The 14,201-nt window shown below is 44.4% G+C and overlaps 1 protein-coding gene across 3 annotated transcripts in view; it reads left to right on the forward strand.

The window, feature by feature from the left end:
* The window catches only part of rasgef1ba (RasGEF domain family, member 1Ba), a 119,295-nt gene that overhangs the window by 84,351 nt on the left and 20,743 nt on the right, over positions 1-14,201 (forward strand). For 2 of the 3 annotated variants that reach the window (XM_071483948.1, XM_071483949.1), the window contains 3 exons: positions 11,549-11,731; positions 12,007-12,129; positions 12,245-12,382. In XM_071483948.1, the coding sequence (XP_071340049.1) occupies positions 11,549-11,731; positions 12,007-12,129; positions 12,245-12,382 (444 nt within the window). Of the gene's footprint in view, positions 1-3,873; positions 4,199-11,548; positions 11,732-12,006; positions 12,130-12,244; positions 12,383-14,201 lie in introns of those variants that run through there. The other variant, XM_071483951.1, reaches the window with a different exon arrangement.

Consider the following 14,201-nt stretch of genomic DNA (forward strand, 5'->3'; position numbering starts at 1 on the left):
TTGCTCCTGCTTGAAACTCGCACTCAGAATCCAATTTATTAAAGCTCTAGGCTGTGGCTGTAGCTGCCTCCTGATTGTTACCTGAATAGACAAACTGGAAATCTTTGACTGGGCCATTCAACACAGGCTGCCCTGAAGGTAGAGTGTGAACGAGATGAAAAGAAAAGCCCCACTTCCTTTGACTTTTTCAAATGCTAAAACCAGACTGTAATCAACACTGGTCAGGCTGGTACTGTGTTTTACAAACATGTTTAAAACCAGATAAGGCTGCTGATATTGTGTTTTTTTTTTTATTTCAAATGAAAAAAACAACTCCAACAATGAGTTAATCCTAATAACAACTATTATCTGTGTATCCAAATCCTGATATATCTTTTTCTGCTGTGCCGTGGCGCTCCATTGTTGTCCTGATTTATTAAAAACCATCAGTAACTCACACTGTTGCTCAGGGTGACATGCTCCTTCATTACCATGAACACACACTATCACATTAATTTTGGCCCAGCCTCACATACTCCATCCTTCTGCTCCAAATACTCTCTAAAGCACCAACTGTGTATTGATCCACCACTGAAAATAGTCCCCGCCAAATGAACGATTGACTCCTGGTTGAGAAACATCATCATTACTGAGCCTTTTATAAAAATCCAACTACATAATTGTGAGTTGTTTTTAAAGATCTCTTTTCCTATGTTTTATTTGAAGTGTTGATATCCATAAGAAGACATATTTGTGGTTTTAAGTACCAAAAAAAAACAAAAAACGTCAGTGTAGTTTTACATCTCCTCTCAGGCTTCTCTCTGGGGCTCTACTAAAAACAGGTCAGTGAGCCAATCAAAAGAGAGGCTCTGAGTGATGGAATAAAAACAGCAGATTTCAGGTAAACATTCACAGAAACCAATCCTGCGGATTGGGGCATGACTGAGGGCGGAGACCGCTTTGTTGTGACATCACAAAGTCACAGAAGCCTTAATAGCTCGTTTTAAGGTTCAGTTTCTGTGTGCATTTCTCTGTGGACTGAGGCTTTGATACTTTCACAGTATTAATAAAGAACCTAGACCTGCTTTATAATAAAAAGACCTGGACATCTACCTTTAGACTGTATGGGACCTTTAAAGATTCATGTCCTCAGTATAAACACATGGAGTTGGTACTTTGAGCCACAGACAGGGTCAGGAAACCAGAAAGCATTGAGAGATGGACTAACACAATGTTGGGTTTGGTCTTTTCATGGGCTTTGCTATTCCTCTTCTTAATATGGTTGCTTTTAATGCTGGTAACCTGCTCTTCTGTCACATTCAGCATCATTTCAGGTAGTGAATTGTTAAGAAAGATGATCCAAAAGTGAGATCGACCACAGCCTTAATAAAAAAACAAATACCCAAACTTAAAATGATTGGCTCAAGGACTTATTAATGCTTTCTAAATGTGCAAAATTATATGGCTTCTTGATCAGCTGTAATCATAAAGTGGAGTGTTTGCTGTTGTTTGTGCTGCAGTATATGAGAAACAAAGTTGAATTTACATTTGAAGTGACACTTGGTACACTTGGTTCAGCCCCGACCATTCTTTGTAGTGTCTGCACACATATTGTGTTTGTGTCCCGCAGTGTCCAACATAATGACTGCCATCCCGATGTTTGTGGTCAAACTCTGTGCAGTCATTTAAGCGAGAGAAAAGCTGGATTACTGCATATACGTAAATCTGCACTAATCCCAGATTACGTAATACCTCTGCATGTTGACAAGATTTGGGATGATTTGCTGTTATTTTACCATGGCTTATTACTCTGTGTGTGGAGGAAGTCAGTCAAGCACAAATGATTCTCTGCCTAAACAAACATCCAGTATGTAGTCTTTGGAGAGGTCACATTTATTTCCTGTTTTAACTGATTTAACTATAGTGAAGCGTCTCTGAAAGAAGCCTGTTTGCTGTTGTTTAGAGATAATAAGAACAGTCAGGTAATATCTGAACAAATAAATCTAGTCTTTTGTGTGAGAATACAGTATGACATATTTACTGCAGATATTGAACGTAATTTACAGTCTCTTGCACAGCCAATTGCTCCTCATTGTAGATGCCTGGTTAAATAAAAGCTACATTAAGATGACTAAACTAATAATCACACAATGGCCCTTTATAACTCAGCACATAGAGCTCAGTGACACTGCCAAGATTAGGGTTTGCCAGAGAACACTGCATCAAAGGATTTAATACAGTTGTCATTTAAATACGATTGTGGTTTGCATGAATATTTCATTTAATCCGTACACACTATTATTATTTTTTTTTATCAGAAATCCAATAATTCAGCCCCGTTTTGGACTTTGATATAATGTGAGCCAACGTTTTTCATTTCCCTGCCAATGGCAGCTTCCTTTTGAGACGTCTCCTACTCTGTCATCTTGAATTATTTGAGCAAACAATGAACATCACAGTCAGTTTGAAGAACTAAACAGGACGTTTTATTGTGTCGGGGGCGGAGGAAGCGACTGAGCTGCTCGCTTCATTTTATGCTACAGCTTTTCCACTGATATAATTTGTCTCTATTGGTGTTAGCAAAGCTTCAATTTACATAACCTGTCATGTAGACATGCAAAATGGAAAAGGGCGGAGGGAGGGATGGTGATGAGGAGAGGAGAGAGAAAATGGGAGAAAGGAGGGGTAAATGGGGAAGGGGGCAAGAGAGGGAGGTCAAGAGGGTGAGTGTGAGCTTGCAACCTTGTTATCTTAGAGCTAATTTTGCTCTGTAGCTCAATGGCAGGTAACAATGGAAATATACAACACTAAATATACAGGACAGGATACATATAGCCTTATATTGCAGAGCATTTTATTATAATTATTGCCATGTCATCATGGTTGTGTTTTAAGTTTTTAGTGGCACAGTCAACCACTTTGGTCCAGACTTAATTTGAATTGCCATTAAATTTGGTTCAGTCATTGATTGTCCCCAGAGGATGAATCCTACTGTCTTTGTTAACTTAAAATGGCATTTTTCAACATGTCCCATCATCAGGTTAAAGTTTGAATCTGTCCAGTGGTTAGGTTCATGAACAACCTGCGTAACTAATGACATTCACCATCAGCTTCAGTTTTAATTATGTGTTTCGTCCTAATTAGCAAATGTTAGCATGCTAACACGCTAAACTAAGATTGCAAACATGATAAACAGTGTGCTATCAGAATGTTAGCAACAAAAACAATAACTCTCTCCACCATGTTGTTCCAGCAAACTGCGTCATGTTTGGTCACTTGTGTTAGAGAAATCCACTTTACAGCATTTTTTTTTTAAGCTGAGGGAAATTCTGCTGTTGCTGTCACAGGGCTCATTTTCAGTATATGTGTTTGATAAATGTAACTGATGTGTGAAAAAACTGCAGAAATTGGGAAATTGAGTATGAAAAGACCTTTTTTAGACCTTAAAGACCCAACATCCTCTGCACAGATATAAATCACAGGTGAACAGAGAGGACATCTGCAGACAGTATCAGAATTCAGCTTGGCTCATTAAGTTTATTCCCAAGAACAGGACCAGATCTCTAAACCTTTAATGACCTGCATTTCTAATTTCACCAAACTAACCATCAGACACATACTAGTAGTCAGTCTATTATTATTACTATTATTATAGTTCTATTTTAATGTTCACCTGAAATTCTTGACAATAGGCTACAACGAACTGAATGCAGAAGTGAAAGATAAGAGGAAGGTTGCGACAGATACAGATGGAAAAAACGTCTTAGTGGGAAAGTGAGTGAGGAGACAGAGAAATGAAATTGAAAACGAGGAGGGAGGGGGGAGTGAGCGGGGAGTTCTGTGCTCTGATTGGCTGCTGCCTCTCCCTCTCAGCACAGTCTTGAGGCTGTGCTCGGCTCCGGAGCGCACACACAACAGAAGGCGGCGGCGGAGCGCACACAGCCGGAGCTCTCTCTCCCTCATGCGGCTTCTCCTCCTCCCAGCGAACCCGCTGTTGCTCCCGCTGCTCTGAAAACAGGGAATACTCGTTTTGCGTCCTTGCATTTATCCACACGTGAAAGATGCTGCGGTGAGCGGAGCGGGCGCGTTATCTGCGGGCTTCCACCGGGGCGTCATTCACATGTAAAGAAAGGAGAAAGTCTCGGCTGTTGAAAGGCTGTTTCTCACATTTCGGGAAAGGATACGAGGGGACTGTGCACCTGGATTGCTGCTCGTACAGGTGAGCTGTGAGGATTTGCTCTGTGTTTGAGGGCTTTCACTGGGGGTGTGTGCCGCCTGGAGACGGTGGAGCCGCTCCACAATGCGCGCAGGTGGCGGAGCGCACTTTATTTGCAGCCAGAGAGGACTGAGGCAGCATTTATGAATATGACTGAATCCTCAGCGACTCTCTCCACAGCTCGACTGCAGTTATTTCGATCTGATCTTGAGTCTGTGATGTTTAAATTGATCTGCTCTTTGCAGTTTTAGCGCTGCGCTCTTATTGACTTTGTCCACATCTTTATCCTCAGGAACCAAAGCAAACATGGGCGATGATGCCCACATTGCTGCTTCTGTCTTCTCATTCTCACTAACTGACCCCCACAATGTACCTTAATAATGGGATTTTTGAAATCAGTGTCAATGGCGGACTATTTTTAACCCCCACTACCCTCTGGCTAAGAGGATTCCCCCTCCCCTCCTCCCCGTCTCCTCTCTCCCGCAAGACAGCGAGGGATCAGTGAAGTTAATCCCGCATCTCTCCTGAGTGACTCCGGCCTGTCCTCCTTGGCTCTCCGTGCTCCTGCTCTGTATTACAGGCATGCATGTGGGTTTCCCTTAATGTGCTGACATGGTAAATCGGTTTATTGGTGATTGGGCAGGACAATGTGAGGGAGCCTCTGCTGCTTGAATGAGTTATTGTTGCTGTGGATTACACGGTAGCTACTGTACTGTGGAGCTTGTGCTGGGCTTTGGTTTTGCTAATGCAGGCTTTGGGGAAATGGGAAGTCTCCTGTCATGAAATATGGGTATATTTTATGTGTCGGAGGCTGATGTTTGGTGAAAGCAGCGATGCAGTTGTAGATAGAAATGTGTGTAGTCTGCAGAGCTTTGGGAAATAAAAGAAGTGTAGTCACAGCTGCAGCTGAGCTGTGCTCCAATCTGTCACTCAAACCTGAGCCAGCACTCAGTTATTGACTGGCAGGTCACAAAACGTCCAGGCATTTATCAAATGAGGGCTAAAATAATCTCACCATGAAGTCTGTTTAGTAGCAGTTCTGGTGCTTTTCATCATATCACACAGACTATGGAGTTTTATCATTGAATATGTTCAAATTTCCATTCTCCAGAGTGTTTTCTGGGCTGAATTTGCAACATATACTTAAAAACTTGTAAATTATTAAATCTGTACTTACAGAGAAAACATTTAGGTCCAGAATTTCCCAGACGAGAGGCTTCTGGAATTAGGTCCCAAAATGTCCCCATTTCACTGGTTCACTGGTTTATTCAGAGGCACAGATACTTGCATCAGAACATAAGTTGAAATTTAGCTGTTAGATGTTTTTCATCATCAACTTCCCTGGTGTCTGGTGAAATTTTGACCTGTTTTGATGCAAGGATCAGACGTTGAAGCCATAAAGGTTGTTGTTTCTGCTGTGCAGGATGTGTAGTGTCAAGGACTGATGACACCAGGTGACACAATCCTATATGGAAGCTGTGATTTTTCTCACTCCAGTGCAACAGCTGCAAACACTAACCTGAATCAAGATAGTGTTAGAGCACTCATCACTGCTGTAAACGCAGTGAAAAAAGGTGGAGGAGCTGTGAGTGATGTGGTTGCTGGATGGTTAATGTGTCACCTCTGTGGTGGTGCTCAGGCTCTGGAAAGAGTTGCCTGGAAAGTGTCCATGTTCTCCTGTTTCTGAGACATCAGAAGATGCGAGGAAAGGTTGGGAAAGAGTCAGCTTTCTGTGTTATATCATCATGATCCAGACGACAGCAGTAACGGGGTCTTTGGGTTCTTTCTGAGGGCGACTGTTACATCCTAATCAGGCTGATGGATGGATAGTAAAATGAACAAATTGTGTAACACAGTTCCCACATTGCCTGCATCAAGATATCAGTTTATAACTTTAGCTTTTCCCCTGAAGAATCTTTGTCAAAACCCAGAAACTTAAGACGTCTTTATCCCCAAAGCCACTCTGACATCTCTGGGATCTCCACTATAATTATAAATAAAGTTCTGTGGTTTTGAACAAAGTTAAACTGCACAGCGTCAGTTCTTGCTGATCGACCCCCTGGCGGGGCAGTGGGGTTGAAGAGGTTAAATGAGACAGTGATTCATCTGTGGTGAGCGCTCTCTTCTGTGGTCTGTGTGAGTTGGAGTCTGTTTTCTACTCTAAAGTTGTAATATATGATTTTTTTTTCTTCCATAATTTGTCAGTACGTAAAATTCAAGCTGTTTCTGGTTGATGGGTTGGACGGAAAGATGTGTTTTTCCCACTTTTGATTGGTCCCCTCAAAGGCCAATTTAAATTTCTGCGTTGAATTTACAGCATGGCCATATTGATCATATTTCCTGCCAAATGCCAGATTAGTCATAATATTGAAAAGAGGAAAAAAAACCCAACTCATTTCACTGCTTTGCTCTCTGCACATTGCACCTTGGCATGTGACGAATAAATCTATGAACCTTGAACCCTCCCCACATGATAACATCGTATATTGCGATACTTGCTGGACTGTATTGTGATATGAATTTTAGGATTTAACCCACCGTGTCCCCTGCTCTGTAGCATCTCCGATCTGATCGTCTCAGTTTCAGTCAGTGTTGTTTGAAGCACGCGCGCAGTGGCTCTGGCACCGGAACCCACTGCTTTGCCAGCTAGTTGCCCACAGTGGCGTTGGCTACCTGCACCAGTCCTGTGCAGACGTGTACACCAGCCTTCAGACAGGTGCATTTCTACTTAAAACCCTTCAGCCTTGTTTAGTTTGACCACACACCAGCTTCAAACAACGCCACCAACCAGCCGGCCTCACTTAGACTGCTCCCACTGTCCCACCGTGGCCTCTTCACCCTCCTGCGCAGCCACTCGGCTATCGCTCACCCTCATTTCCTCAAGCCACGGATGAGTGAGATTCCTCAGGCCTTTCAGTGTTTACGCAGTGGAGGGGGGGCCTTGATTTACTGCTGCCCCCTCAAAGTGTCTCTGTGCCAGGATCACATTCCCTCACTGTTACAGCCTCCTTCTCTAGTCCCAATAAAAAAAAAATAAAAAAAAATTCTACTTTTCCTCCCCAGCTCCTGCTTCTCAGCCCCACTGCTGTTATTGGTTTAAGGGCTGTTTTATTACACCCCGCCCGCTGCTCTGACCCGTGAGCTCCTCAGCGGCTGCAGGAAGATCTTAGATATTTCTCAGCATCAGAAAAGTGCCTGGCTGATGGCGGACTTTTAGTGGAGCGCGGGAATGATAACCTGTGTGTTCAGGCTTTTTTCCCCCCTTTACAGCCTCTGAACTGCTGATGGCTGCTCATCACGAGCAGCCGTAAACACCGCGGGCAGGGCAGGAAGAGCCTCGGTAGGCTGCTTGATGACTTGTATTTTGGGCAAAGCAAGAGGCCAGACTCCATAATTTTCTCTCTGGGGGGGAAGCGGCTCCACCCATACGTTTAGAGACAAAATTACCTGAAAACACATGTCATTGATGACTCTGCAGCCTGAAGGTGATTTCAGGTAAACGCTGGGGGTTTTTACTCCTAATGTGACATTTGCCTGGGGAGGTTTGGGGTTTCGCAAGCCCATGTCATCCTGTTTCACAATTTCCCCCACAAAGCGAAGGCGTATTTAACCTCCAAATGTTGCAGCACAGGATCAGTATTTAGTTTCATTTTTGAGCTGCTTGTTTCAGGTGACTGTGCCACCTAAATATCAGGAGTGGAGAAAGTCCCAGACCTTAAGGTTACCACGAGTTACCCCTGAGTCAGCTCCGGAGCCAGGCAACCATCCCGGAGACTCACCGCCATGTGACAATCAGCACTCGAGTCCTCAGCCAATAGCAGAAGTAGGAACAGAGTGTGTGAGTGTAAAAATAGACCAGAGTTTGAATATTTAAAGAATATCACAGTTTGAAGGTTGTGGCCTTGATAAGAGGAATTTCAATGTCTCAATGCTTTTAAATCCAATTTAAGTCTGAACGAGAATTCATTTATATATTGAGGTAGGTGGTTACACACACACACACACACACACACACACACACACACAGCCAGCAAGGCTATAATTAAAACCAGCCCTCCAATCTAAACAACCCTAAACAACCCCCCCCCCCTTAAAGTCCAGTGGCAAGCTTCTGCATTTTGTTTGTTTACCTTCAGCTGCTGCTCCGCCTGCGGCCACGGTAAAAACAACAGCAGCGTGCTGAGGGTTTGCTTTAGTGGGGCCCCAGGACCCCCGACACGTGGCCCCTCCACCACTACGACTACTACACACGACACCTGGAAGCCAAATGTAAATCAGTGTGTCTCAGTTGTTGCTGCCTATGAGCATCCTGCGTCTTGTGTTAAGGATTATAATGAAGGCTGCAGCTGGCAGGACAGGAGGACACACACTGTGGGCTTTACTGCACAGATGCTGATGGAGGTGGTGGTGGTGGTAGCAGTATCCACTTGCTGTACAAAACCAAACCAAACTGAGTTTTTAGGATGTAGCCTGATTGACAGCACAAGTGGCCCGAATCTTTATAAGTCAAACCTTATTTAGATTTAAGACACAATGTCAAATATTTGAAGCTTAGACAATGTTTTTTTAAAAGTCAGGACGAGCAGGAGCATCTATAAAGCAACCTATATGAGATTTAACACTTGGTGCTGACCTCCATGGGCTGTGAGGCAGAAGTGCTGCTCAGACTGAGGAGACAGAGATTAGAGGGGAGGACAAAGTGCAGCATCTGATCTCATGGTTTCCCCTTTCCAAGGGAGTTTTTTTTTGTTTGTTTTAGACACAGGTTTTATCTTGAAAGAGCCCCACCTCCCCCTGGCAGCAGGAGATTCATCCACATTGTTTTCAGGGACATCAGAGAGGGAGAGGATACCCACCACCACTGGCTGCAGTGAGTGAACTGTTTAACCAGCGCTGCAGCTCGGGATCCACACGTCCTCTTATTTCCAAATACAGATTCTGATACCACAACTCAGGTCATCAGCTGATTCTGGTTCCCAGTTTGCTCTCCTTAAAAACCTGCAAACCAGCCAACTGTAACCTTATGAGCGTGGAAATACTTAGAAAATGTATTTACAGTCACGTCTGGATGATAATTAATCCTCACACTGGAGGAGCTGGAGCCTACATGTTTACTTTAAGTACTAAAAATGATGAAGTAAGTATTACTGTACCATCCTCCGCCCCCCCCCCCCCCCCCGCCTCTTCAGATTACTGGTTAGGAAAGAAAGCGTGGGATCAGGGAGGTTTTTGGTTCAGATCCCAGTTGGGAACAGTGGAGCAGTCGTGTTCCCAGCGCTGGATCACCTGCTGCTCTTCATCTGAACCTGGGTGCTGTGCTCGGAGCGGCTCTGTGGACAGCAGACATCTGGGGCCGGACTGGGATGCGCTAAATGAGTTTGTGGTTTAGCACTGCTAAGAAAAGAGCTCGTAGGTTCAGCTGAAACCCCTCAGAGGAGTAAACAAAGATCCGGTTGACTTGTATCAGTGTGTGTGCCCCCCCCCCATCAGCCTCGTGATCTCCCCGGCTCTCCCTCTGTGTGGGGAGGACACATGGTGCAGCAGATGCTCGGGCTGCTGCGATCTGACTCCTCACACTCGTCTTTCTCATGGAAATGTCCGTGGTTGTCTCGCTGAATAATGCCGGCGGACGGTGTGTGCACGCGTGCATTATGGCGCGGCATGTGTGTGAAAGTGGGAGGCTGGGAGGTTTGCCCCGTGTGGGCGGAGCCTTTAAGTGAACTTATGAATACTCAGGGTTTGTTGTGGTCCCTGTACCAAACCTTTTGACCCTGCAGAGGCAAACAGAACCGTGCCATGTGACTTTTAAAGGTTAAACTCAAGACTGGGAGCGTGTTAGAACTTTTTTCTCTCACCACCACGGGACAGTGAAACCCTAAATTTATTTGAACTATTCATGCCAGGGGCCGTTTACACCTCCTGTATCCCCCGTATCCGTCCCTGGCAGCGCTGCATTGCATCAGCCTCAAGGCTTCCTGACTCGGCAGGCAGCCATCGATCAGCATATTGTCAAGGAGGTGGAGATGTGAGGGGGTGTGTGTGGTGGGCGGGGTTGTTGAAACCTGCTCCGACCTCCCCCCCCCCCGGTGTGAAAAGGCTCTTTGTGTTTCCCTAGCCATAAGTCTGCCTGGCAGGGGACAGAGCCAAAGTGCCAGGTTCAGAGGTCAGGAGGACTGGCAGAGGAAAGTGTGTGTTCAGTGGTTGTTCTATATTTGTGAGGACCAGTTTGAGGATTTGACTTAAATCTGACCAAAGAATTTAAAATCTGACCAGGCATCAGAGCTTTCTGTGGCACTCCTGTTTCTTTCAGGTTGGAGAGTATGATTTGTAGGTCTGGGCGTCTCCGTAGCAACACAATGCTTAATTTCTGGTCTGTTGTGATGCATTTCACCTTTTTATCAAAAAAAAAAAAAAAAAAACTGAACTGAACCGCAGCTCCTGTGATTTGGACGTTGCACTTGATATTGATGATATTGCGATGAATTGTGCAGCCTCAGACAAAGCTGTGATTGTTTTGAACCTGTGGATTAGTCTGGGAGCAGTTTAACGAGTTTCTATGGCAACGTTTTGATCAGTGTTCGTGTGGTGCTCACTCCGCGGTGCAGGATTGTACACGTGCTCCTCCACTTGTCATGTTCTACCCTACAGGGGGGTTTATTCACACACACACACACACACACACACACACACACACACACACACAGCATGACATTCAGAGTTTCTCACAGGCTCTAACACGTTGTTGGTGTACTTTCATTTTTATATTGAAGCTCATACACAGAGCTCCTTTTGTAACAGCGGCTCTTTGTGAGTGAGGAGACGGTCTGAGTGAATGAACGGCCCCACTTCACATTTATAGTAACCAGTGTAAAGCTGCAGTCCTCATCTGTTCAGCTCTTAAAGGTTGTTGCTGCTGATGTTAATGGACTGTGGATGATACACATCAGCCTGCAGAGCTAAGTTTTAAGCACTAATGCTACCAAGGGTAAAGAGTTCAGTTTCCTGTAAAGCTCGGTCAGAAGCGAACAAAGCGCCTGTAAGCCGTCTATTCTTGTTTCCTCGCAGATGACTCGTAAAACTCAACCACAGTTTTTACTTCAGCTCCTACACATACAAATAAACTAAACCCAAAGCCTGAAACCTTAACATAGACCGCAGGGATCCAGAGGAGGAAGGGTGTCGACTGCATCCAAACCATTTCCCAAACAAACCGTTGCCGTCTACGTTTGTGTCTGGGAGCTATTTTGGATTTGTTTGGCACATCCTGCATCAGCGTCTGCGCTGAAATATCTATCAGAGGAGACGCTGGAGTCCTGACTGACTCTTCCTGTGTTGGTTTTTTTTGTCTTGTAGGACAACATGCCTCAGACACCACCATTCACGGGGCAGCTGAACACAGGAAGCTACAACAAGAACCTGTACCAGACCAAGGAGGAAGGCTACCCCGGCCTCTATTACCATGACAACAACCTGGTGTCCGGGTCCCTGGAGGCCCTCATTCACCACTTGGTCCCAACTGTAGATTATTACCCAGATGTGAGTATTTGGTTTGTTTTTTTGTTGTACATCCCTGTTGGTTTCTTTTGAAATAAAGAGGTAAAGACTTTTTCCTTTTTGTTCTGTGAGAAGCTGAGGTGCAGTGAGACGTTGTTAAGTGCCAAAGCTGCTTTCATTTTCTTTTTGAGTCTTTTTTTCTTCTTGTATCTCCTTTTAATTCCACACATCGGGGATTTAAAGTTTAATCCCCCATACTTGCAGTTTTCATCTTGATTTTGCTTTTGTATTAAACTTATTGTCTTTTCTCTCCACAGAGGACGTACATCTTCACCTTCCTGCTCAGCTCTCGCCTCTTCATCCACCCGTATGAACTCATGTCCAAAGTGTGCCACATGTGCATGGAGCAGCAGAGACTCAGCGATCCCCAAGCTGACAAGGTGTGCGTTAGTTAGGATTCAGTGGATCCAGCAGAACTCGAACCTGTGAATCTTCACATCCTAGATATTTCTCCCTTCTGTTCACTCACTACTTATGTTTATCCTGCATTTTCAGATGAGAGTCAGGAAAATCGCTCCCAAGATCCTTCAGCTCCTGACGGAGTGGACGGAAACCTTCCCGTATGACTTCAGGGATGAGAGGATGATGCGCAGCCTGAAGGAGCTGACCCACCGATTGGCCAGTGGAGACGAGGTCAGTACGCTGCAGCTATTCATAATAAATTAGTTCATTAACTTTGGTTTAGGTTTATCACTGGCTGTTTTGTAGACTGCACGTGCAGCAAAAGCAACAGGCACAGGCAGATTTTAGCAGATAGCAGTGGAGGGTGGTTGAGGGGGGTGTCTCTGGCAACAAAGCCCGGTTGAGTCTGGCTGCGCTGAGAGAAAAGCCTCATTGTTCACGGGCTAGGTGGCTTTTTTTTGTCATCTCTGGGGTGCTCCCTCCTAGGCAGCATTTCAGATTGTTCCCCTGCTGCAGAGCTGAATGTCGCTGGCTTAGCGTGTCATTAGCCTCTGGTGCTCTGTTTGGATAGCACAGTTATACAGTGGGGAAGGCCTGTTTTTGTCCTGCACCCTCTGTTATCTCTGGTGCACATTCAGGGCCTCCACTGTTAGACATTTAGATATAGAAAAGTTGTTTTGACAAGCAGTGACTCATGCTGTGAATGTCATGAAAGGAAATGCATAAGCTACGCTAATGGTGACTTAGCTCAGAAAATACCCATGTGCACCTCAGGGGAATTGCTCAAAATGTTGGGAAAATCACTTTATTCATTTTCTTGCTGTGAGTTAGAGAGAAGATTGATGTCAGTTTGGTTGGAAGTTAGCATAGCATCAACAGCTGGCTACAAATGTACCTACCAGTATTGCTTTAACTGGATTTTGTCTTAGCTCTGTTTGTGTAGCATGTTAGCATTCAGCCTTGAATCTGTTGTCAAACACATCAAAAGGAAAGTTAAAGGAGAAAAAAACGGATGAAAGAAAATCCAGTCTTTATCTTTTCATCCTCCAACCGTGTTAGCGTGGCCTTCTATCAAATGTTCTTTCCCAGTTGAGCCTTCCCACTTCAGTTTTCTTCGGTCTAGACAAATAATTTGGTGAGTCATCATGAATCAGGGTCCTTTTAGTGCATGTCCTGATGTTTTCACATGTGTTTTGCTTGGGAAGGAGTTGTGTGTCCAAGTGAAGTGTGTATTTTTTTTGAGGGGTGGAGGAGTTGGTGGGTTGGTGTTAACGATAAGCCAGCAGGGGCTTGTTAAGACCAGACAGGGATGGAAGACACAAACATCCATCTGTCCTGACTGAAGACATCCCTTATTCACCGTCAAGACAAGAAAAGCACGACCCACCCACCCCCACTGTTTTATCGTAGGGTTCACGTGACTCATCAATAGTACAAACACGAGTATTGATCCTGATTTAATCTAGAAATCAATCAGCTTCTCACATGTCACTGACACATTTACAGCTCCCAGTATCTGCTCTCAACCCCCGGACATGAAACCCACATCCCAACTGAACACAAGTGATACACACTTTCTCAAAGACATGGTTTTTGTGTTTTGATGGTCACACAAACATCTTGTGATTTTGAAGGCAGATTGGCTGCAGTTGGCATTTACTCACCAACCTCCAAAGATTTGCACGGTTGAAATTGAAGAAACAGAAAGCCATTTAGCACAAGATGTCCTGGGACTTACCCATGAGGTAATATCACGCTCTGTAGACTTAACAAAATAAGATAAGATGTTCCTCAATATTAAGTATATCCATATATATTTTTTCCCCCACCATCATTTCTTTTTGGAGATTCCTGCAACAGAGTTCAAACCAGACAAGAAACATGAGTGGTTTGACATATCAGGAACAAACATAAACTGTCTTAGTAAGATTTTAGGGCTCCAGAGGTTATAACTCAGAGTAATGTATTAAAATCATTAGAAAGCATCTGCAGATGTTTATTTTTTCTCTCATTTATTCAGGTTTATTCTTTAATTTCTGTCATTTGTTTA

This window comes from Trachinotus anak, unplaced genomic scaffold, assembly GCF_046630095.1.
Source record: "Trachinotus anak isolate AG129_WGS33_773 ecotype Australia unplaced genomic scaffold, CSIRO_AGI_Tana_v1 ptg000008l, whole genome shotgun sequence".
NCBI lineage: Eukaryota > Metazoa > Chordata > Actinopteri > Carangiformes > Carangidae > Trachinotus > Trachinotus anak.